The sequence below is a fragment of the Cavia porcellus genome, unplaced genomic scaffold (genome assembly GCF_034190915.1).
Source record: "Cavia porcellus strain 051 isolate PalLab524CR breed Dunkin Hartley unplaced genomic scaffold, mCavPor4.1 scaffold_6, whole genome shotgun sequence".
Lineage (NCBI taxonomy): Eukaryota > Metazoa > Chordata > Mammalia > Rodentia > Caviidae > Cavia > Cavia porcellus.
In genome coordinates, this window is record NW_026947489.1 from 39,352,827 (window position 1) to 39,377,008 (window position 24,182).

General features: G+C 50.2%; 3 protein-coding genes across 3 annotated transcripts; 1 reads left to right on the top strand and 2 right to left on the bottom strand.

Annotated features, from left to right (window-relative positions):
• The first annotated feature begins 111 nt into the window (after positions 1 to 111).
• Positions 112 to 10,091, top strand: Mex3a (mex-3 RNA binding family member A). The gene is made up of 2 exons (XM_003475625.5): positions 112 to 1,258; positions 4,676 to 10,091. Exons 1-2 carry the CDS (start codon positions 112 to 114, stop codon positions 5,779 to 5,781), a joined length of 2,253 nt encoding a protein of 750 aa, XP_003475673.2. The 3' UTR covers positions 5,782 to 10,091.
• Positions 10,092 to 10,914: 823 nt separating this feature from the next.
• Positions 10,915 to 17,913, bottom strand: Rab25 (RAB25, member RAS oncogene family). The gene is made up of 5 exons (XM_003475626.4): positions 17,636 to 17,913; positions 14,024 to 14,219; positions 12,705 to 12,898; positions 11,617 to 11,697; positions 10,915 to 11,237 (listed from the first exon to the last, which is right to left on the bottom strand). Exons 1-5 carry the CDS (start codon positions 17,676 to 17,678, stop codon positions 11,110 to 11,112), a joined length of 642 nt encoding a protein of 213 aa, XP_003475674.1. The 5' UTR covers positions 17,679 to 17,913; the 3' UTR covers positions 10,915 to 11,109.
• Positions 17,914 to 19,049: 1,136 nt separating this feature from the next.
• Lamtor2 (late endosomal/lysosomal adaptor, MAPK and MTOR activator 2) lies at positions 19,050 to 23,426 on the bottom strand. Its single transcript, XM_003475624.5, has 4 exons — positions 23,219 to 23,426; positions 22,760 to 22,922; positions 19,462 to 19,551; positions 19,050 to 19,228 (listed from the first exon to the last, which is right to left on the bottom strand). The coding sequence occupies exons 1-4, from the start codon at positions 23,284 to 23,286 to the stop codon at positions 19,172 to 19,174; spliced, it is 378 nt and encodes a 125-aa protein (XP_003475672.1). The 5' UTR covers positions 23,287 to 23,426; the 3' UTR covers positions 19,050 to 19,171.
• Between the last annotated feature and the right edge of the window lie 756 nt (positions 23,427 to 24,182).

A 24,182-nucleotide genomic window follows, 5' to 3' on the forward strand; every position in this document is an offset into this window, starting at 1 on the left:
CCGGGGCCCTTATTATCATAAGAAAAAGACACGGGACCAGCTGGGACTGAGGGACCCGGCCTCGGAGAGGCGAGCCGCATAAGTCCCCGTACTCTCGGCGTGTTTCTGCGCATGGGCCCCTCTCCTCGCTTCTGCGCCTTAACCAGAGGTGACTCCACGTCCCTCCCAGCCTTAGCTCTGCTTCGGAGCGGCGGGTGGAGACTGCAAGACGCAACCCTCTCTTCCGCGGGTCAGGCATTCCTCCCCGCGCCCGCGGGCGGGAACTACAACTCCCGGCATGCCCCGGGCTCCCGGCGCGCCCCCTCCCGCCCGCTCCATGCTGCTCCATCCAGTTCATTTAAAACAAAAGAGTTTGAGCGCTGGAAGGGGCTGGGCTCCGCTGGGGGCCGCCGAGCGCCGCTCCTGGACTGGGGCTCACTGCGGGAGCCTACGGGGGGCGTCTGGACTGCGGAGGCTAAAGACTCCCGGGCCCGAGGCGGGAGGGTGGGGGCAGAGATCCTGCAGCCCCCCGCCCCCCGTCACCCCGGAGAGAAGAGCAGATCTGCTTTCTGGGTTTCGCTTCTCTTTCCCCCAACCCCCACCGCGGGGGCTGGGGCGAGGGGAGTCGGGTTACAGGGTGTTTGGGGAGGGGGGCTTAGGGGGAGGGTCTATCTTTCTATCTCGCTTTCTTCCCCCCTCCCCAGTTCTTTGTTCCCCCTCCCCACACACCCCCTCCTCTCCTCTCCCCTCCCCTCCTCTCTCCTCTTTTCCCTTCCACCACCTCTCTCTCTCCCTCTCTCTCTCTCCCCCAGCTTTTGTTTCGCCATGCCTAGTCTAGTGGTATCTGGAATAATGGAAAGAAATGGGGGCTTTGGAGAACTAGGATGTTTCGGGGGAAGCGCTAAGGACCGAGGGCTGCTGGAAGACGAGCGCGCCCTTCAGCTGGCTCTCGATCAACTCTGCCTCCTGGGTTTGGGGGAGCCCCCCGCCCCCACGGCGGGCGAGGACGGGGGAGGTGGGGGGGGCGGCGCCCCCGCACAGCCAGCCGCCCCCCCGCAGCCGGCCCAGCCGCCGCCGCCCGCGGCGCCCCCGGTCGCCCCGACGGCGGCCCCCGCGGCGCAGACGCCCCAGCCCCCCACGGCCCCTAAAGGGGCAAGCGACGCCAAGCTCTGCGCTCTCTACAAAGAAGCTGAGCTGCGCCTGAAGGGCAGCAGCAACACCACGGAGTGTGTCCCCGTGCCCACCTCCGAGCACGTGGCCGAGATCGTGGGGAGGCAAGGTAAGCGGACGCCTGGACTACGGAGAGGGCATGAGAGGGGGGCACCCGGCCCAGGAGCGGAAAGTTCATCTTTTCCCTTCCTGTCCGCTTCTGGTTCAGTCCCTTTCCCACAAAGGGGGACCCGCCCCCAGCCCCGATTTCCAAGTCCACAAAGTTCCCTGTTACCCCTACTCGGGACGATTCTCCAGACTCTTCTTCCCGCAGGCTCTCCCCTTAGACAAAGAAATATCCTGGAACTGGAAGAGGGACAGGGCAGGAGGATTAGTCTCAATCCAGGGAGTCTGTCCGGAGGGGGTGTCCACTTCTGGCTAGAAAAACTGACAGACTGTTCCTAGAGTTACTCAGAAGCCCCTACTCTGGTATCCGCTTGAAGATCGGGGAGGGGGCATCCTTGGGGCCCCCAGCCACCTGGAGTTACAGACTTTGGGGTCGACCTGGCCCGAGAAGCCTGACTGAGTACCTATCTCTTTGTTGGGCTGAGCGTAGGAATGGAAGGGGGTGTGGCTCGGGAGGGTCTCACGGGGATGGGGGGGTTGTGAAAGGGGGACTGCTGGGGGAAGGGGATAGGGTGGTCACCCACACACTGAAGTTGAAGGATCCATGAGGTTTTGGAAGGAGTGTCTCCAAGGAAGTGCTAGTCCTGCGTGGACCTCTCCTCCTCCCTCTCTGGCTTTTGTTCTGGGCTGGCCACAGCCTGGGGCCAGAGGCCTGGAAAGGGGTCTCCGAGTGAGGGAGTGGGACAGGGCGGAAGAGGGCATGCTGAGGGGTGAGAAACTTGGACCTGGAAATTTGGTGGAAGGTATGTGTCCCAGTGTGATGGGATGGGGGTGTGTGGAATTAATCCAGTCTAGTGTTTCTGATACCACACCCTCCTCAACTCAGCGTCCCCGAGTGGGGGTGTTGGTTGGTAAGGGTCCAAACTGAGCAGACGGGATCTTGGGGACCCTTCCCTCTCCCAGTTTCTCAAAGCGGGGGCGGGATTTGGAAATTGCAAAGGGGCCGGGCTGGGAGGTGTGGGGTGGGGGAGGAGCAGGGGAGGAGCTGTCCCACAGTGGGGAACAATAGAGGAGCTGCATTCCGGCCTAGAGTGAGGGAGGAGGCCAGGCTCCTAGCAGAGGACGCAGGGAGGTGGATGGGGGCCCCTACTCCACCTTTCATCTCCTCCGGAGGGACTCTGCGGGTTGGGGGATTTAGAAGGCCGAGCAGAATAGAAGAGGGAAAAAGCCACTCCCCTGATGACCCTCACCGCCCCCCCCCACGGGGGGGGCACTCTTGTCTTGAGGTTCTATTTAGAAAGTTGGATTTCCTCTTGTTTGCAGAGACTGGGAATCCAGAGCCTGGAATTGCCCAGGGATCCTAGTATATTTTGTGGGTGAAGGGGTGGTTTTGGGAGGCCCCAGAATCATATGGAGTCATTCTTTCCTCATCTGCCTCCACATCAGATGGTCCTGTTGCTCATAAAAGTAGGGAGATTTCGCCTGTTGGCAGAAGGTTCACCTTCCCCTCTTTCCATGAGTATTTGGAAGTTCTTCCTTCTGTCTGACCTGCCTCTTCCTGCTGCAGCGTTAGGGCTCCTCTATTTGACCTCTAGGAAGGTGACACTCAGGGGGGTCTCCCTTTCAAGAAATGCTGGTTCAGGGTTGCAGACACCAGAAAGAGGCCCACCCCAGCCCTGTGCCACCAAGCTGCTGCCTTTTCTTTCTAGTCTTATACCCTGGCTTGTCCTCTTCACCCCACCCCTTAAAAAAGGCCAGCTCCCACTTAAGTTCCTGGATCCAGAACTTAGAGTCAGACTTCAGGTGCCCATTAGATGGCATATAACCAGAAGTGGCAGAGAGGGAACTTCGTTCCCTAACCCTCCAAGCCTCACAAATCTCACAATCATGTACTCAAAGCAGCAAGGATGTGGGCTTGACAACAGGTAGGACTTCTTAGCAGCCCTGCCAAGAGGTCTGCAGATAAAGTGGAGAGCAAATTCTCCTTCCTGAGATTTTTTTAAAGATGCATTCCCTCCCAAACTACCCTAACGTCTAATCCCAATATTTTTGGACTAGAGAAGCCATCTGGATTAGAAGAAAGAAAAGAATTTTCAGAAGAGCTCACTTGCAGATGCCTGCAGTCTGGACAATCTGAAAAGTGAACCACTTGGTTTTGGATAGATAGAGTGGTGGAAGCAAGGAAGGACATAGAGACCTTTGCCTTGCATGCACCTGTGTATGAACAAGGCAAAAGCTGTGAATGTGTATAGGAATGTATAGTTTGTGCTGAGGAAGTGGGGATGTATGAGTGAAACATGGGCCTCAAGTGCTAGTGTATATTGTGAAAATATATGCAAAGCTCACCCCACAAGTGTCATTTAAATAAAAACACTGCACAGCTCTTAGGTGCATGGGTGAGAACACACACACGTGGCATGCGTGTTTTGAGGATGGGTGTAGGTCTCTGAGGCTCCATGGGAAGCTAGAGGCAGAGGTAGGGGGAAGAATAGGGTTCAGTCAGCCACTGGGGTCCCTAGCTTTTCCTGACTATGACCCCAGTTTTTCCTAGCTGCCCTCACTTTCTTTTATCCTTTTCCCTCTTTGTCTCTCTTTGTCTCATTTCTCTTCCTGCCTGTGTACAATGCCTCCCTACTTTAATACACTCCTTCAGAGCAAGAGTGTGGGGGGACAATACTCTCTTCCTCACCCTACTCAGCCTCCAGCCCATCTCAGCTGTCCTGCCCCGGGGAACAAGGAGACCAGAGTGATGAGCTGAGAGCTGCTCCTCCACACATGATTTTATCTTCATACTCCTCCCTTGAAACTGTTTCTCAGACAGACCCTCCCTAGTCTCCCACACTACACTAGTTGCTGCAGACTTGTTACGATTTGGGAACCCATGAAGATGGACTACCTGGTAAAGGCAAGGGGGAGATCGTAGAGCCTAAGGAGGTTAGTGCTCCTTAGTGAGAGGGCACTTTAAATGAAGGAGGTAACGTGTGGATTGTGTGGTTACTGAGTGTCTTGGGGTCTATGCAGAGATCAGGGTCATCATCTTTGAGGCAGCAATAAGTGATTTTAAACTTTGTGAATGACCAGAGAAATTGAGGCAACACCAAATTTTGGGGGAGAATTTGTGAGTAGCCTTGAGGTTTGCAGCTTGTCTGGGACTATTAGTGATTATTTTGGCAAATGAATGAATTTGGAAGGTCTTAGTGAGGGAAATTTAGTGCATTTTGAAATCTGTGGTTAATAGAGACATTGTGTGAATCTGAGTTCTGATGAGTGGATTGTTTGTGGGGTGGTGTGTGGAGTAGTAAAGGTTTCAAGTAGGCCCAATGATGGGTTCCTGAGTAAGGCCCAGGAAGTCTTACTTATCCCAGCATAAACCTCCTGGTCCTGTGCATTTCTTTCTCTTCCCTTCCCCTTCCAATTCCAGGCTGCAAGATTAAAGCTCTGAGAGCCAAGACCAACACCTACATCAAGACACCTGTACGGGGCGAGGAACCTGTGTTCATGGTGACAGGAAGGCGGGAGGACGTGGCCACAGCCCGACGAGAAATCATCTCAGCAGCTGAGCACTTCTCTATGATCCGTGCTTCCCGCAACAAGTCAGGTGCGGCATTTGGTGTGGCCCCCGCTCTGCCAGGGCAGGTGACTATCCGTGTGCGCGTGCCCTACCGCGTGGTGGGCCTGGTGGTAGGTCCCAAGGGCGCAACCATTAAGCGCATCCAGCAACAGACCAACACGTACATTATCACGCCAAGTCGGGACCGTGACCCAGTGTTTGAGATCACAGGCGCCCCAGGCAACGTGGAGCGGGCGCGCGAGGAGATCGAGACACACATCGCGGTGCGCACAGGCAAGATCCTGGAGTATAACAATGAGAACGACTTCCTGGCAGGGAGCCCTGACGCAGCTCTGGACAGCCGCTACTCAGATGCCTGGCGGGTGCACCCCCCAGGCTGCAAACCTCTCTCCACCTTCCGGCAGAACAGCCTAGGCTGCATCGGTGAATGTGGCGTGGACTCTGGTTTTGAGGCCCCGCGTCTGGGCGAACAGGGTGGGGACTTTGGCTACAGCGGGTACCTGTTCCCAGGCTATGGCGTGGGAAAGCAGGATGTGTACTACGGTGTGGCTGAGACCAGCCCCCCGCTGTGGGCGGGCCAAGAGACTACCACGCCCACCTCCGTGCTTTTCTCCACCACCTCCTCCTCCTCTTCCTCTGCCAAGGCCCGTGCTGGACCTCCAGGTGCTCACCGTTCTCCCTCGACCTCCGCAGGCCCTGAGCTGGCTGGACTTCCGCGGCGCCCTCCAGGGGAGCCGCTCCAGGGCTTCTCTAAACTTGGGGGAGGTGGTCTGCGGAGCCCTGGTGGTGGGAGGGATTGCATGGTATGCTTTGAGAGCGAGGTGACTGCTGCCCTTGTGCCCTGCGGGCACAACCTGTTCTGCATGGAGTGTGCAGTACGCATCTGCGAGAGAACGGACCCAGAGTGTCCTGTCTGCCACATCACAGCCACACAAGCCATCCGAATATTCTCTTAAGTCCCCTGCCCCTCATCTCCTGGGCCCACTCCCCAGGGATCAACCCTGGACCTGTTTTCCACTAAGGTCTTGGAAATCAGTGAGTTGAAGGGCAAGGTGCTTGGAGATATTTTCTCATTGGGGAGGGAGGGAAGAGGGAGGCCATAGTGGCTGAAAGGGTGGGCCACTTTCAGAGCCTCTGGCACCCTGTCCTGAAAAGATCAGGAGGGAGCCAGACTGAATTTTACTAGAGTTACAACTCTGATACCTCAACACACTCTTATATCTGGAAGCAGCTAAGAGAAACTTTTATTTTGCCAGAGGTGGCACTAAGGCCCACCTCCCCAACTGTGTGTTGCTTTACCTGTTCCTTTGTGGGGATAGCTGGGAGAGGGAGAATTACCATCTGTATGTAGAGGTGCTCTGCAGTCCCCAGTCCCTGGCCTTCTGGTCCTGACCTCTGACCTTTTAGCCCTTTAGGTGTTCCACCTCCCATATCCTTTTTGGGAAACTGTCAGTTTCCAATAGTATAAGGGAGCTGGGCCATTGTGCATAGGTATTGTGGAGGGTGGGGCGAGTAGAACTGTCATTCAACAAAGGGCTCAGAATAAATCAGTCCCCACAAAGCTGGGCTAGAGGAATCTGGACAGGGCTGCTCCTCTCTGCCGCCTGCAACTTTTCCCTTTGGTCTCCTCTTCCCTCCATCTTTCCTTACTTTGAGTTTCTCCTTCTTTGCTTTTTCCTTTTTCTCTGGCTCTTTGTTTCCCTGGGTGGCCTCCACTCCTTTTTGGCCTTCTCCTTCTCTTTGCTCCAACCCTCCAGCCCAGCTTTGGGGATCCATCCACCTGGGGAGAAAAGGGGGAAAACATTTTAATGGTCCCTCCTATTCTTCTCCAGGCATTGGAAGGTCCTCTCCCCAACTTCTCCAAAGAACAGCTCCAATTCTTGATGAAACGTATCCCCATTCTCAGTGACAATTGGAGGGGAGAACTGATCTGGGGTACGTAAAGGGTCAAATCCCCACCTTCATCATCTATGGGCATTATACTTAGGAAGCAGCTCTTGAGCTAGGTTTTCTAGTTGTGGGAATAGGGAGCCAGGAACAGGAAAGGGCCTGGGGCAGAGGAGACCAGCTGTGAAGGGTTCTGCACACCACCAGGCCAGGCTGCTCTCTAGATCTGACAACTTTCACTAAATCCCTGTTAGCATGCAAATCATGAAGTCTCTGCCCCACCTGAGGAGGTTGAGGGCCAGGTCTTCAGAGACTGGTCAGGCCAGGGCAAAGCAGAATTGGGGAGCCCAGAGCCTGTTCCAGAAATCAAGTATTGTGGCAGGCCTGGAGTCAGTCCCCTTTGCTGCCTCCCTCCTGCTCTCTTAGGGCTACCACTTCGTACTCTCCTGGTTCCGCTGGCCGGGCCAGAAGGAGTAGGGAGACAGGAGCCCCCAGGGGCCAGGAGATCCTTGTATATATTGGATGGGACAGTTCTGAGTGATCACTAAACACTAAGAACTCACAAGTCCCATTCTTCCTGGGGGAGAAGGGGTGCAGGGATGAAGGTACAAGAGGAGTTCCCTCTTCCACCAGTTGTGAATTAACTCACCTCTCCTCAACCTTCCCCTCCAGACCACCAGCCTGGGAGGGAGAGGAAAGAGGTCACAGCCCAGAAAACTGGCCTGTGTCAGCTTCCCTCCTTCCCACCACCGTGAGCCATCCTGAGATGTCTGTACAATAGAAACCAAACCAAATGGGCGCCCCCAATCACTGGGGGAAGTGGGGAGGGGGGTGGGAAAAAAGGATATGTCTGTCAGTCCCCTCCCCCTCTCCACTCCTTACCCACAGAGGCAAAAGACTGTTATACTAGGGGGCTCAGCAAATTCAATCCCACCAGTACCAAATGAGCCAGACCTAGAAACAAACACAAAACACATAATGAGTGACGAACACAGAGGAGAGAAAGCAAGAACTCGAGAGGGAGCGAGCTGGGTGACCAACACAGAGGAGAGGAAACAAAAATAGCAAAAAAGAAAAAAAAAAAGCAGTTCTTTATAATTTAATATTCTATTTTAATAAAGGCGTTTATTACCGTATAAATGTAGCAAAGAACCTGGGCTAATATGAAAAAAAGACTTTTTATTAGGTAATTTATTATATGAAAAGGATATTTTATTTTATGATAAAGTGATCCTTAAAAAAATAAAAAAACTTTAGAAGGTTTAGAATATATGTAGGGAGAGAAGAAGAAAAAGATACATTTGTATTCAGAGTTAAATCTTAAAAAAAAATGTTTTTAATATATGTTCGGGTTTATGTTCCTTTTTTCCCCTACTTTTTTTTGGGGAGGAATGTCGCTTGTGTTTCTTGGGGGAGCATCCTGGGATTGATGGTGGAGAGGGGCTGGGGAACCTGGTCCCTTCTGGGGCCCCACAAGTAGATTGGATTTCACTCTGTGGGCTCCCCCTCCCCTCTCCCCTCCCCTCAGGGGAGCTGGCAGAGCCAAACAAAGAAAGGGATTAACCAGAAAGGAAGAAGCTGTGGGACTAAGGACTGAGGATCCTGGGGTATCCCCCCCCTTCCCCTGCCATGTCCCAGGGGCAAGTGAGGAGGGAAATCCAGAATGGAGGCCTAGCGCTAAGCAGGCCCGTGGGAATCCTCAGAGAGGTGTGAGATTTAAGAGAAATAGATTTTTTTTTAACCAAAAAAGAAGAAGAAAAAGAGAAACCGAGGGGTTTAAAAGAAAAGAATACTACAAAATAATAATAATAATTCAAATTTATTTCATATAATCCTAGAGAAAGAAAGAATTACTAGTTACTTAGTAGATAATATTCAGATAGCTTAAAGTTTAGTAGCATTGAGGACCCCTGGGTCCAGTAGAATGTATAAAAGTATTGAAAAGAATAGAGGAGGAAAGTGGCTAAGTCCACCCTGAGTCTCCCCATCTTCATTGATCAGGGTTGGAGCAGGTTTCAAGTTAAGATTGGGAGCTTCCAGTCTGCTGGGGTTGATTCTGAGAATCCTTGGAGTTTTAAATTGTAGGATGAGTAGACGAGGGGCTCAGTTCCCAGGATCTTTGAAAGGATGCACACTGATCATCATCTCAGCCAGGCTGGGGACTGGCTAGATGCAGCAGGGCCCCTCATCCCGCAGTCTGCTGGGTAGTTCTTACTCCAACATGATGCACCCTCTCTTGGGGTTCAGGATGGAGACTGCTCAGCTCCAACTTTCCTAAGTCAGTTTTTCCCAGGCCTAACTGCCCAAAAATCTTTCTTGAAGTGTAACATCCATCCACTTCACTACAGATCAGTTTAACAGCCTGGTAAGCCATTCTGGGTTCAAGAGCTCTGAGGGAATCTGTCCTCCATCCCTGTTCCCATCCAGCATTTTGTGGAGCTTTTGACCTCCATGACAGCAGTGGGAGTAATGATCTTGATGATCGTGCTCCTTTAAATCTACAGTGCTTTACAAGTCTGCAAATTAACAGAAACTAGATTTGAAGGACTTTCCACCCATTGGGGTACAGTGGAAACAACCTTGGAAGCCTGGAAGAGTAGCTCCCCAAGTACAGAGGCAGGGCAAGGGCGACTTGGGTGACTCCAGGCCTAAACCCTTGTGCTGCTATCCACTTCCATCAGTAACTGTTCAGATAAGCGTTGTCCACCGTACCCTAGCTTCAGGCGTTTGCCTTCCCTTCAGGAAATTTTGACACCTGGATTTTGCATGTGAGGAATAAGCATTTTTGGAAGCACTTGCCTTCTACCAATCCCAGCAGGCAATCAAATAGGGCTCTTTCCTCCTGTCCAAAAGGATGAGGAGCCCCCAACCTTTCCTTCTGGCAAGAAACACCTGCTCCGTTACACCAATAACTGCCATGCTCCTCCCTGACCCTACACCCCAAACACATCTCCCTCTCCCCAGTTTACTCTTCTCATCCCACCTAGGGAAAGATTTCTCCCTGCTCTTTTTGTCCTAGAACCCTCGCTAGTTTGGGATGGTAGCGTCTGGGATGGGGAGGGCTTCCCCTTCCCCACTCGAGGGTGCGGGTGGGGTAGGGTGGGTTGGGGGAGACACCCTGGGGCAGGGGGATGGTCTCTCCACTGTAGAAAGTAGAGTAGGATTGTGGTCAGACTTAATTTGAGGCATCTAGTGAAGACATATACACATCCACCAAGAAAAATTTTAAAAGCAAAATAAAGGCGGGAAATGAAACAGACCCATGAATAATCAAATCAAAGTGATGTTGCACAAAATGCAGAGAAACCAAGAAGGGGGAGGGTTAATGTATTAAATGTGCTATTAAGAACTTAATTTTATTAAAAGTATTATTACTTAAGGCTGCTTTTCACTCATGTGTCTACTACTGTTTTGGGACAAGTGGGAAGAACTGCAGTTGGATTTTCTCTAGGGTTACCGAGTGCCCTGCACAGCAGTGGAAAGTGTGTATTCCAGAATTCCCCTACCACCCTTGGCCTCTCCTCAGCTCCACACTTGAATCTCCTAACACACAGTCTCCCTACCCTTTTACTCCTTTCAAGATGCACTCACAGCTTCTTCCCTGACCTGCCTAGAGGGGAAAGTCAGCTCTTCTCTGGACTGCCCTCTCCTAAGCTGCATGGGGAAAAGGGCAGAAAGCTGTGAGGAGACCCTGCCCATTTACTCCACCTTTTCATTCCATTCCTCTTTGGGGACAGGAAGACTCAGACCTCCCATTGCCCATCCTTAAAACCTTTCTCAGGAAATGTGTAGGGCCTGCCGGACGGACACCCTGCTCCTGTACTCTCTGAGCCTCCTCCTATTGCCCCTCACATTGGAGTGACCTCAGTTCTTGGCACCAAGGCCCTGGGCACCAGATGGTGCCTGAGATGGTTTCCTTTGTCTCGCTCTCTAGATCCCCCTCCCCTCCACGCTGTCTTCCCTCCCCCACCTGCCCTGGGGGGTTGGCAAAGAGAGGGGCGGGCACCTCCCGCCCCCTTGGCACTGTCCCCAGACCACAGAACTCTAGAGGCAGCTGGTCCTGGGGGACAGTGGATAAGGAAGAGAAGACTAAAGAAAGGGGAGGGGGAAGGAAAGAGGACCAGAGACTCAAAAGGGGCCAATGTTGGAGGGAGCCACAGATAAAAGGAGGAACAGACATGAAGTAACAGGATGGCCTTGCATTGCTACAAAACACAGCTTTATTTGAGAGCTCTGATCTGTGATAGGCAGACAGGCAATGGAAAGAAAGACGGTAGGCATACAGACCCTGAGGCCCTGGGAGGCTGTGAACAGGGTACAAAAGGGCAGGGAAAGGTCCCACAGGAGAGACGGTGGGGGATCCAGGAGCACAGGGACAGGGTTGGCCATGGCCAAGGTTAAAGGCTGATGCAACAGGCCTTCTTCTCTCCAGAGCTGGGGTCCTGCCCAGGCTGGGTATCGCCCAGGGTGATGGTGTTGGTCCGGGTGCTGTTCTGCCTCTGCTTGGACACCTTTGCAAAGATCTCTGAGAATCAGAGAGCAGTGATCAGGTTAAAAGGTTTACATCCTGTGTCTCCCCACCAACCCACATTCCCCTTCTGAGCACTGGGGCAAGGGGAGGGGCATGCTGGTAGGAGGTTCTGTTGGGAGGGAGTTGGCCACCTAGGTCCTTCCACTTACCTAGGTAGAGAAGGAACCAAGACTCATCCCCCTGGAAAGTGTGGCCTTCTGGTTCCTTCTCTAAGCACCAAGCTGCTAAGTGCAGGGTCCCAGGGAAGGACTAGGGGTTTAGGCAGTGATGCAAGGGGCACTGACAAGTCAGTTGGGATGAGGATTGGGTGTCTCCATGCCTTCTGAAGCCAGGGGGACAGAAGAGGGAGACTGGCGCTGAGGCAGGTTCTAACCTTTGAGGACAGTCTCGAAGGCCAATTCAACATTGGTAGAGTCCAGAGCTGAGGTCTCCAGGAATAGCAGCCCATTGTTTTCTGCCAGGAAAATGTACCATTTATTGTGGGGGAGGGGGGTCAAAGGCAACAGTAATGATGATGATGATAGCTGTAATAGTCACTTAATGTTTATTATGTGCATTTTCTACATGCTAATTCTTGACATAGAGTAGCTTACTTCATCCTTAAAACAACAGATGAGGGCTGGGGATTTAGCTCAGCGGCATAAGCGCCTGCCTTGCAAGCAGGCAGTCATGAGTTCGATCCCTGGTACCGATAAAAACGAAAAAGACAAAAACAAAACAAAACAAAACAGATGAGGTAGATTCAGTTAGGAAACAGAAACTCTGAAAAAGAGAGGCTGAAGGAGGACCTTACCCCATGCCATACATCTAGTAAATGGCCTAGAAGTGATACCAGGCTGGCCTGACAGGCTGCAGTGCTTATACCCAAAAGCACTAGGTGCTGCCACTAACCCCACAAAACTCTCATGGAAAGAGTGACTAGAGAAGGTCAGGGAAGCTCACCACGATCTTTAAGCATGGAAAGGTAGGACTCTTAAAATCAATTATGAGCCAGGCCTGGTGACACAATCCTATATTTCCATCATTCTGGAAGGCTGAGGCAGGAGGATCACAAGTTCAAGCCCAACCTGAGAAACTCAGCCATTTAGTGAGGCCCTATCTCAAAAATTAACAGTGGGAAAAAAAATATATTAACAATGGGCTGGGTATGTAGCTCATTGGTAAGGTCCTGGATTCAATCCCCAGAATTGCAACACAAAAACACAAATCCAACTATGAATAATTGCTGATGAAGACAATCAGGGAAAGTGGGAGGACATGACAGGAGACATAGGGACCCAGAAAGGAGGAGCCAGGAGATCCTGACCAAAAGGGAATGCATGTGAAGAAGCGTATGGGGGAAGTCATGCAGGGGCTGCAGGGGAAGCAGGGATGGGAGACTGAGCCAAGATGTGGAAGCTTGGAAGAGTTGCATGGTGTGGGGGTGTTGGGTGCAGGTGTTGTGTGGAGGGTCAGTCTCACCAGCAAACATACGGGCCTCATCAGTGGGCACTTCTCGGGCCTGGCTGAGGTCACTTTTGTTCCCCACAAGCATAACAACAATAGTGGCCTCAGCATGGTCGTAGAGCTCCTTCAGCCAGCGCTCCACTACAGCATAGGTCTGGTGTTTGGTTAGGTCAAACACCAGGAGGGCCCCCACTGCTCCACGATAGTACCTGGGTGGGAGTGGGGGTGGACAGAGACAATGGGGGTGTCAGGCTCAGTCTCTGAATGGAGTCTTTAAGCCAGAACACCTTTGTGATCTTCCTTAAGTGACTCTTCAATCTACATTGTCTTCTGTACTGTCTCATGTGGCTAGCTTTCTAGGACTAGCAAATGCCTACCATTGCAGCAGAGTCCCTGATCAGACAACCCAAGCGATTATTGCATGCACACAGCCTCCTTTTTGGGGCTAGAAGGGCCGTCTTCACACAGTGGTGTCTAATTATTCTCAGTGAATCAAGAGGCTCATAAAAGGACAAGTGATGGCCAGGGATTTAGCTTAGTGGCTTACAGTGCCTGCCTGGCAAATGTGAGGTCATGTGTTCTATCCCTGGTCCCAGAAACAAAAAAAAAAAACCCACAAGTGACTAAGAATATGTGCAGTGGGGGCAGGCAGTCGTGAGTTCGATCCTTGGTACCAATAAAAAGGAAAAAGACCAAAAATAAATAAAGAAAAGAAAAGAATATGTGCAGCCCTTGTCTGTGTGTATACTTACTTACGGCTCCTGCTTCCTGCCCCTACCATGCATGCACAGACCAGACCATCTCTCACATAATTGCACCTGATGCTGTTTAGGAGACATTTAAGATGTGGTGTCTGAAGGCCTAACTTTTTGTGCCACCTCTGAGACTATTTAAAATCCAAACTCCAGGTTTTGGCCCTTGGCGACTGTGATCAATGGATGTTTTCAAGTGCAGACTACTGTGCCGAAGTCAAGGGGCACTGTTGATGCAGGCAGCTGCCGCTCCTAGCTCCACCCTGATTTTGCCTTGCTTGTATTTATACAGGGAGTAAGTAATAAATTATAGCACCTCATTTCTGTGGCACATACAGTGCCGGATATAAAGTGCTTTGTATCCTCCTGGGCATGTGGCAAAGGCTTACTAAGTAGTGGTGATAACTTGTTTTTAGTTCTGCTGGTCAGTACCATTGCATCCTGTCTAGCACTATTTGCTGTTAGTATTTGTATCACCTATGATCTGCCTGAAAGGCATCTTGCTGAGTCCTCTACCACCCTCTTCCTCTCCCCCCTTCCCAGTGCTCCAGCAGCCCACCAGCCCCCAGGCCCTAGGCTCACGCTGAGGTGATGGCTCGGTATCGCTCCAGGCCAGCTGTGTCCCAGATCTGAGCCTTGATGGCAGCAGTGCCCAGCATCACAGTGCGGGTGGAGAACTCAACTCCTATGGTAGTGCGGCTGTCGTGGCTGAACTCATTGCGGGTGAAGCGTGACAGCAGGTTGGTCTTCCCCACACCTGATTCACCAATCAGCACCACTAAAGAGGTGGAGAAATAAGGGCCAAATGTCTGAGCCCACCTGAGTTTGGAGGGTCTATCTAGCACATGCATGTAATCCCAGTTTTCTGGAAGGTTGAGGCAGGAGTTGTTCAAACCTACCTGGGAAACCTATCAACTTAGTGAGACTCTATCTCAAAAAATAAAAAAAGACCTGGGAATGTACTATATAACTCTATGCAAAGGCTCTGGGTTCAATCGTTAGCAACACATGAACATACAAGAGAAAGAAGGAAGGAAGGAAGAAAGGAAGGAAGGAAGGAAGGAAGGAAGGAAGGAAGGAAGGAAGAAAGAAAGAAAGAAAGAAAGAAAGAAAGAAAGAAAGAAAGAAAGAAGAAAAGGGAGACAAAAGAGGGGAACTGAGCTCAAAAAACTGAAGACGAAGGAGCTGGGTCTCCTAGAATAGATTGGGGCCAGCAACTCTACATAATTCTCTCTCTTGGTGGGCAGAAGGGACAAGAGTTTGAAAAGGAATAAAGTAGGTGCTGAAACTGTAGTGACACAGTTGCAGAGTCTGCCTCTGTTGCTGGTGTCGCATCTACAGGCTGTTTATTGATGTAAGAGCAATGTATGGAAGCATGTGTTCCTGTGTGTGTGTATGTGTGTATATATAAAAAGTTAGGGTCAAGTTGGCCCAGTACTTGGGAGGCTGAGGATTGTTATCAGTTCCAGGCCAGCCTAGGTCATGTCATGAGTTTAAGAGCCACCTAAACTGCATAGAAAGACCCTGTCTCAGGAAAAAAGAAGAAGGAGAAGAAGATGGAGAAGGAAAAGAAGACGAAGACGAAGATGAAGACGAGGAGGAGGAAAAGGAAAGAAGAGGGAAAAAATGATGAGAAAGAGGAGCAGAGGATAAAGGAGGGGAAGAAGAAATTAGGACCAGTTGTCTTTAAGGAGGAGCTGTCCTGCATGACAAAGAGTATGATGGTGAGTGGAGCATGTTGGTGAACCCCTGCAATCCCACCTCTCTGGGAGGTTGAAGCCAGAAAACTACAAATTTAAGCAACTTAGTGACCTAGAAAGATGGTGTCTAAAAATAAGAAAGAGAAAAAGGTCTGAGGATATATTTCAGTGTGAAGTTCCTGGGTTTAATTTTCAGTACCACAGGAAAAAAAAAATCTTTTTGTTTTGAGACAAGGCCCCACTATGTAGTTCAGGCTGGCCTTGAATTCACAATGTAACCTAGGCTGGCCTCAAACTCACAGTGACCTCTTGCCTCACCCTCTCTAGCATGGGAATTACAGACATGTGTACCACCCCAGGCATTTAAAAAAAAATCTTATTGGGGCTGGGGATTTAGCTCAGTGGCATAAGCGCCTTCCTTGCAAGCAGGCAGTCGTGGGTTCGATCCCTGGTATTGATAAAAAGGAAACCCCCCCCCAAATCTTATTTACATAAGGCAAGAAAAGGTTGGAAGTTGTCTGACTATGTGGGTGAGAGGATATATGTATGGGCATATATGTGCATGTGCACACATGTGTACCTGCCCTTCACCTCTCAAGACCCCTCATTCTTGGTAGAGGGTAGATGTGCTCAATTCACTCCCCTGCTCCAAAGTTGCTCAGGAGAAGTCTTTAGAGTTAAACAGACTTAGATTTGAGTACTACCTGCATTGTGAGCTTTTGTGAGTTTAATCTGCCTCAGCCTCAGTTTCCTCATCTGTAAAATGGAGATACTAATTATCAACATTTATTGATTGCTTATGAAGTACCAGGCACCATCCTAAAAGCTGTATGCATATCAACTCATTTAATTCTCACAGCAATGTCTTATCCTTATTTACACAGACAAGGAAGCCATTTGGGAGGTCAAATGATTTATCCCGGATAACTCTGCTAGTGTACAAATGTGACAGCCAGATCCACCTCTCTGCACACCAGTAGGAGGACAAGAGGGAGGGGGTTTGATATGTATATTTGCATTGTGCACAGAAGTATGGGTAAGGGGAAAATTTAGTGAGTGACATATGAGTGAGAGGAACATATGGAAGTATGTGTGCCTATGTGTGTGGGTATAAAAAAATGTGTATTCCTGTAACCCCAGCACTCAGGAGGCTGAGGCAGGAGGATCGCTGAGAGTTATAGGATACCTCTACCTGCTAGTTCCTTCAGTGGCTGTCTCCACATAGCACCTCACGGAAGCTGTATCCTTCCTAGGCAGCCCCGTGCAGTGCCTGGACAAGTCAAGGCCATCGTAGAGCTCCCTATCCCTCACCTAAAGCTTCATGGAGACCAAGCTGCATGGACTGCCACCTCTTCCCAATCCCATTCTCTCCTCTTTCCTTTCACTAGTACTAATCCTCAAATAACACTGAACACCCCAAACTTTTTAGGCTCTGGTTTTGCCAATTCCACTGGGCCTAACTGATAAAAGGCAGAGCTGGGTTCTGAACTTGTCTGCTCCTGACTATGATATTATTGCATCTCTCAAAACGAAAGAACTTTTAGGTGGTGGTATAGCGATTAAAGAGATGGTGGCTTATACCCAGGTAGGACTCAACAAATAGTACTATTAGTATTTATTGCCCAAACTCTTGCTGAAGCTTACCCTGGCTCCTTCCTGGGAAACATGCCAGAAGTACAGGTTCTCCAGCCTGAGCTGGGGTGTGGCTGAGGTTGGGAGAGGCAGTGGGGTGGGGTGGCTAGAAAGAGAATGGGAGTTTGACCAGTCCACCCTGCTCTCAAGGCATGGCAAAGACTTGGAGAACCGTCTCTACCTCTTTCCATTTCTTTCTGGTCTCATGCTTCCTCTCTATTCATAATGGGGCTCAAAGAAGCAGAAAGGATACATGCACACTTCCAAGGACAGCCAAGTTGAATGCAGTGCCTGGGTCAGGGCCACAGAATCTGCCCATGGACCGGCAGATGAAGCTTCAGGTCCAAGAGTGCTATGGATTCTGTCAGGCTCCGAATTCATTGCATCTGCCCTATGTCTTCCCTGTGTATTTACCACCCAGCCCAATCTCAGATTGGTCTCTCCCCTCTCTCCTTTCTTGTCCACCATCCTAGAGAGATGATTTTCTTTTGCTTCAATCTCCTTTTTATCTTTCTATACAAAAAGGAAGTCCTTTCTGAAGTCTGACCTCTATTTCTTGTGCTGTGGGGCTGACTCTTCCCAGGAACTTGGGCTTCTGTTAGGAGCAGGAAGGAGAGCCGCGCTTGGCAATATAAAGGCACGATCAGCATCATTATACACACCAGTGGAGTACCCTTGGCAGCCCCAGGACTTTTGCCCCTGTGATCAGACCCTCTTCCCTCTCTGCAGCTTCCTTTCTTAGCTGGAGAGGATAGTGAGTCCCAGGGGTTCTGGTAAGAGATAAAAAGCAGGAGGGGACCCTCTCTGGCTCTTTCCATTTCTTTCTGTTCTTAGTCTTCCGAGTTCATGAAGCCCAACTTACCTTTGAAGACAAAGTTATAATCATCCTCTTTTCCATTCCCCATCTTGGCTCTGCATGGAAGATGCAGGTGTTTTAGGGGTAGACGTCACGAGACTATGTTGGCTGAACGTCCTCAACCCTTGGCTCTCAAGAGACTGGGCCCCACTTCCCCTCTCATTGGAGGAAAGGAAACTTCTGCAGCCAGAGAGACTGAGGACCAACCAAGGCCAGGCAGAACCCACTGAGGCTCGGCAGGTAGAGGTGCTGTATGGAAGGTGAGAGGACGGAAGCAGCAGCGAACAGGAAGAGAGGCAGCCGGGACCTGGGCCCCAAGTGGGTGGAGAGAAGCTGACGTCAGACAGGTTAGACAGGTTGGATGTCTGCTCACAGCCTGGGCTCCCACTTGCAGGGCAGCTCCCAGGGATAACAGTGAGGAGGCTGAGGGGTGGGGGCACATGATATTGAAGAGAGAGTCCCCCCCCTGCAAGGGCTGAGGACGGAGTGTGCATGGCTTCACTTCTGAAATCTGTGGCGGGGCATTTGGGCAACCACCCTTGAGAAGTAGTTCCTTGGCTTCTACTTTTTCTGCAGAGGTTCTGGCAGGGATATACTGGGGACCCCAGAGGAAATGATGCTAGAGCAAGGAGTAGTGGTAGATGGAATGCCAGTCATGTGCGGAGCTGTGGGTACTACATTGTGAGCATAGTGACTTCTCCCTCTCCCTGACGCCCAGTACCTGGGATGCCCAGGGAGGGCAAGATTTCTTACTCTGGATGGAGCTGGAATTTACAAACTACCCACTTACCTGGGGTGGGTTCCTGACAGTGTTGGGGCTGGGAGCTGGAAGCTCCTCCACAGAACTGTTCTAAAGACAAAGTAGGAGAGACATGGAACAGGAATTTGGAGATGGAGCAAGTACAGGGGCAAGATCTGGAGAGGATCCCTCTGAGGTTTCCTGGGGCTTTTCCATTCTTTGCCCAGGACCCAGTCTCACAGTAAGGGCATCTTGTGTACAGATTTCAACATCTAGAAAGGGGAAGCCGGCTGTGGAGCACATGCCTGTAATCAGTAGTCATGTGGCTGAGGCAGGAGGATCTCTGTGAATTTGAGGCCAGCTTGGGCTACACGTTGAGTTCAATGCCAGCCTGACCCTGCCCCCGCCAAAAAAAAAGACCTGAAAAAAGTCTGGAATGGAGGCTCCTATATTCTTTAACATTACTAGGTCTCTACACTTCTGTACTCACTCAGATAAGTATAATTATGCTGAGTGGTAGGGGTTAGGGGGGGTCAAACCACTGAAGAGTCCAAGGGAATGGGAACAGCATTGCCAATGGTAAGTTGGGGAAGTCACAGTAAAGGAAAAGACAGAAATCCATCCTGCAGAACACAAGGAATCTTCTGATTCTTCCCATCCAAGAAAGTGGTCAAGACAAGGTAGAAGTTGAAGAAGTTTATTTTAGTAAAAACTAAGTCCCATTCTCTCCCCAGCAGTTCAGAAAGGTTTTCGCAGTGGGCCCTGCCCCTCCAATCGTCATGAAGAGTGTCCAACAATCCCTGCTAGGATGCTGCTACTTGAGTGAGGGGCTCCTCCAGGTACTGCACCAAGGCCTGGGCCTGCAAGAGGGGTACACATCAGTCCCCACATGACTATGACTCCACGGACCCAAGTGCTCCCCATGCCAGACTGAGCAACTGCCACCAGCCCCAGCTGCTCCTGGGAGTGGGCCACACTAGACATGGACTAAGGAGATGTAAGAACTCCAGAAAGTGGGTGTGGGTTGGAGTGGACACAGTGATGAAGCATAAAGCCTGGACCCAGGATAGAGGAGGGATGGGCACATACACACCTTGGCCTTGAGCATCCCGAAGCCCACGGTCTCCTTGGCATACATACACAGCAGAAGATTGGCCACTCGGGTGATGGCTACACGGCCCTCCTGGAGGGGTACATGAGGAATGGAATGCTCTGCTTGACACCTTTAGCTCCCTCCTTCCCCAAGGGCTTTTCCGCCCTGAGAGACTATATCTTCCATTCCCTAGGAAGCTTTGGTCATAGCTCTCGACATGGGATAATGAGCCTGGGTTCCAGTCTCAGCACAGATACCTGTTAGACTCAGTGTCTTTCTGTAACCCCTAGCTCAGCCCAGTTGATGGATATAATATACATATGAATGCACCTGTCAAGGATTATGCAAGTAAGTGGTATTATTATTTTAGGTTCATCCCAGAAACACAACCCAATTTATTATATTTTTCCTCTTTTCCTATGTCAGTGTTTTTTAAACTGCAGAGATCAATTGAAAAGGTTAGCTGACTCAGGAGACTAAAGCAGGAGGATTGTTGCAAGTTCAAGACTAGTCTGGGCTATAAAGTGAGCTAAAGGCCAGCCTGAACTGCATAGTAAGACCCTGTCTCAAAACTCAGTAGGTCATAAATTAGAAAATTGGAGTGGAAAAAAAAAAACAAACTCAGTAGGTCTCATCTGCTGAACCAAAATGGCATTGGTTGGGCAAGAGTAGGCAGCTGGTTATAATAAGGCTCCTTCAGTTTGGTGCTGTGTTCCTTTGCAAATTGTCTAGTATACAAGGGGCCAGGCACTGTACACCTTAGCTCTCTGGTCTCATCTATCGCCCTCCTCCGTTCTCATGCCACTCCAGTCATAATAACCTTGTTGATCTTTGACCAGGGCTTTTACACTTGCTGTTCTGTCAGAAATATCCGGGGCTGGGAATTTAGCTCAGCGGCATAAGCGCCTGCTTTGAAACCAGGCAGTCGTGGGTTCAATACCCGGTACCGATAAAAAGGAAAAAGACAGAAAAAAAAAAAAAAAAAAAAAAGAAATATCCTTCCCACAGATAGCCATATGGCTTTGGTCCCCACCTTCCTTCAGATCTTTGATCAAGTATCAGTTTTTCAGTGAAAGTGTTCCTGACAAATGTCCCCCATTCTACTTTCTCACTTTCCTTTTTTCTCTATTATAATTTTTCTTTCTTTCTTTTTTGGCAGGAAAGAGTATTCAACCCATGGGCACCTTGTCACTGGCCTAGACCCCCCAGATCCTCTCCCTTTTTATCTTTGGATTTTTTTGTTTGTTTGAGCAAGAAACTACGTAGTTCAGGCTGGTTTCAAACTCACTGTGACCCTCCTGCCTCAGTCTCCCAACTGCTGAGATTACACGTGTGTGTCACCATGCCTGGCTTTCCTTCCCCCCTTTTGGATATAGGATTTTGATAAATTGTCCAGGCTGGCCTTAAATTTGAACATGCAATCTTTCTGCCTCAGCCTCCAGAGTAGCTGGGGTTGTAGGTATGTGCCACTGAGTTGGGTCTGTTATGTTTTCAAAATCTAACGTATGTTTTATTTATTTTAAACTATATATAAGACTGTAAGCTTTGTTTGGGCTAAAAATTATATCTGTTGGGGCTGGGGGTTTAGCTCAGCGGCATAAGCGCCTACCTTGCAAGTGTGTGGTGGTGAGTTCAGTCCCTGGTACTGATAAAAAGGACACACACACACACACACACACACACACACACACAAACTGTATCTGTTTGCTACTGACTTAGAGACAATTGGGACAAACAAGAAATCTTAAAGGTATTCATTAAAAGTATGGTATGTGCTAGGCATGATGGTACACATCTATAATTCCAGATGTCTTAGAGGCTGAAGCAGGAGGATCACAAATTTGAGCATAGCTTGGACAACTTAGCAAGATCATGTCTCAAAACAAAAAATAAAAAAGGGCTGGGGATACAGCTCAGCATGTAGGTGCTGAGTTCAATCTCTAGTACCATGATTTAAAACAACAAAAAAACCAATTTGTACTTTCTTCTAAGAAAGGGACTTAAAATGATTTTTGCTAAAAAAAAAAAAAAAAAAAATATATATATATATATATATATATATATATATATATACACACACACACACATATACATACATAACTCCTCTCTTGGGCCTACAAGTTCCCAAAAAGGTAGAATAAAGCCTGACTTTCACTTTGTAAAACTCTGGATCAAATCTTTCTCAATTTTGCACATATGCATATTAGTCATTTTAGGAATACCTGTCTAAAAATTGGCAAAACAAGTTTAGCTTGAAATTTATCTTGCCTATCTCACTGCCCTTTAAGACTGAGAACACCTGCACCCTTAAGTCTCTACCACCCTAAAGCTGTGTTCACCTTGGATTGCAGCACAGCCTCATGCCTGACACTAGCCCTGCATGATGAGGATCCATCTGTTGGAACCAGACTGCTCCTCAGGTTATGAGATTCTTCTCTCCGGAAGTGAATTGCCCCTCAGGTCAGGAAGATTCAACCTGTGCTGAAAACCAGGACTGAGATAATAACTGATCAGACCCTGGTCCACCTTAGCTGACCCTTAAAAGCTGGCCTCCTGCATCTGTGGGCAGAGCAATGTGATCATCTTCAACAGAGTGTGCCCCCTCTGCCTACTCACACTGGAGTCTTTTCTTACCTTCCAAATAAAGCTTTGTCAATTCATACTGTCACTTTAGTTGTAATTTCCATGATCACTAAAGCAAGGACCCATGTTAGCCAGTGACACCATTTTGCTAGTCCTAAGAACACTGTCGGGACCTAAATACTTGTTGAATAAACAGATTCAGAGATGAATGAGATAGTCTCTGCTCCAGAGAAGTTCACAGTCTAATGGCTACTTTTTTTTTCTGGGTTTCATTTCCTTTCTTTGTAAACTGAAAGTTGGGCTGAAGCCTGAAGACTGTCATGGTTCTGTGGGTCAGTAAAAGGGGATGACAACATTTTGCATTTGGACATTACAGTTTACACCCATTTTGTCATTTGATCTTCATCACATACTGTACCTCCCTAGAGATAAAGAGAGGAAGCTCAAGGAGGTTAAGAAACTTACCCAGGGTTCCACGACCAGTAAGTGGATAGCTGGGACCAGAACCCAAATCACACCTCAGGCTCAGGGCTCCTACCTCAGCACCACTTGATGCAAAGGGTCCTACCTATTACAAATGCTGTGGCAGACCAACTCTTGGTGTAACTCTTCTGGAGATCCTGTCCCTACCCCTCCAACCATTCAGAATGGCCTCCAGGTCTCCCCCTTGGGATTCCCTTATGGAGCTCCGGAAGTCTGACTCCCCTCTCCATACCATGCAGTCCATGAGGATGAATTTGAGATTATCTTCATTAAACGCTTGGTTGCCATTTCGGTCGTAGGCAGCCCAGATGTTACTGGCAATGGCCGCAGTCACCCGGGCGTCCGTGTCGCCATAACCCGAGTAGGCCAGGAGCGATCCCTCGTTATTCAGCAGCCTGGCAAGGGGCGGGGAGGGGCATGAACATATTCAAGAGGAAGAGCAAAACGTCCAGGTCCCTATCCCAACTCCCACCACTGGTGCTTCTAGGAAGTAAGGGTTGGGCTGTTTCCTGGAATATGCCCTAAGGACTGGCTTCCCTTTTGAAGAGGGGCCTTCGAAACCTGCTCCCCCAGCAGTTTCCTGCCTTTGCCGCAGCTTCCCTGCCTGGCAGTACTTCCCTGTTCCTCTTGCAGAGAGCCGTACACCGCCCCACTCTAGCGTTCGCCGCTCGGATTCTCCTTGCAAACTCACAGGGTGCTCTGGACGCCTCCAGTGTTGGCTTGGCTGAGCACCTGGGTCAAAGCCTTGGGACGCAGCATGCTTATAGCTCCTAACTCTGGGCTTGTGATCCCCAGAGGGGCCTCCTGCCGGTCTCTGCCAGCCGCTTCCGCAGACCAGCTGCTCGGCCCTGCCTTGCCACAGGAGTCCCAACGTACCGGCTCGGCTCTCGTAACTCCGACACAATCTAGCCTACGCGAAGGGGCGCTGGGAATTGTAGTTCCTTGGGACCTCGCGAGGCGCCATGGGAAATGTAGTTCGGCTTTCCAGTCAAACCACTGGGACTGAGAGGCAAAACAGCGGGAGTGAAAAGATAGTGACCGTATTGGAAGGGCTCTTAACTCCTTCAGAGAGGGGAAGTCATCATTTTTGCTAGTCACTTCACGATTCAATAGTGATTTTTTAAAAACTCTTATTTGTTAGGCACTCCTTTGGTTACTTTTCAAAGCACGCTATGCGCACTTCTGGGAGAAGAGGCGAGAATTGCTATTATTTCGAGGAAACCAAGGCTCAGAAAAACTACGTAGGTAAAACACCCTGGTTTAGACCATCTGGGCCCAGGTGGCACAGGTCCGCCCTCGAGATCTGCTATGGCCGCCCCTGTTGGGAAAACTAGCCTCGGTGGAAAGGCCCGGGGCCCGAGAGAGATGGGCCTCTCAGAAAGGCCGAATTGTCCCAGGGAGCGCAGACAGCGTGACGACACGGACTGTCCTTTGTCCCCGAGCAGAGTGAACCGCAGAGGTCGCCAGCCAGAGCCCGCCCACAACCCGCTGCGCGACCCGCCGACCCGACCTCGCTGCAGTGCCCCCCCAGGCCGCCCGGGGCGCTGTGGCCGCTGCTGGTCCTGAGCCGGAGGTGCAGCTTCGGGGAGTCGAGGGGAGAGAGAGGGTGTCGGAACGCCGAGCTGAGCCGAGGGGAGCCGAGCCAAGCCGAGCCG

What these genes read in the sequence shown, in the direction of transcription:
- Mex3a (XM_003475625.5), top strand. Translation starts at nt 112, where the DNA reads ATGGGCCCCTCTCCTCGCTTCTGCGCCTTAACCAGAGGTGACTCCACG. An exon ending in CGAGATCGTGGGGAGGCAAG is followed by an intron (nt 1,259 to 4,675) that starts GTAAGCGGACGC and finishes TTCCAATTCCAG; the next exon opens with GCTGCAAGATTAAAGCTCTG.
- Rab25 (XM_003475626.4), bottom strand. Translation starts at nt 17,678, where the DNA reads ATGGGGAATGGAAAAGAGGATGATTATAACTTTGTCTTCAAAG. An exon ending in TACCGAGCCATCACCTCAGC is followed by an intron (nt 12,899 to 14,023) that starts GTGAGCCTAGGG and finishes ACTCCCACCCAG; the next exon opens with GTACTATCGTGGAGCAGTGG. An exon ending in CTTCGAGACTGTCCTCAAAG is followed by an intron (nt 11,238 to 11,616) that starts GTTAGAACCTGC and finishes TCTGATTCTCAG; the next exon opens with AGATCTTTGCAAAGGTGTCC.
- Lamtor2 (XM_003475624.5), bottom strand. Translation starts at nt 23,286, where the DNA reads ATGCTGCGTCCCAAGGCTTTGACCCAGGTGCTCAGCCAAGCCAACACT. An exon ending in GGAGGCGTCCAGAGCACCCT is followed by an intron (nt 22,923 to 23,218) that starts GTGAGTTTGCAA and finishes GCCCCTTGCCAG; the next exon opens with GCTGCTGAATAACGAGGGAT. An exon ending in TCATCCTCATGGACTGCATG is followed by an intron (nt 19,552 to 22,759) that starts GTATGGAGAGGG and finishes GTACCCCTCCAG; the next exon opens with GAGGGCCGTGTAGCCATCAC.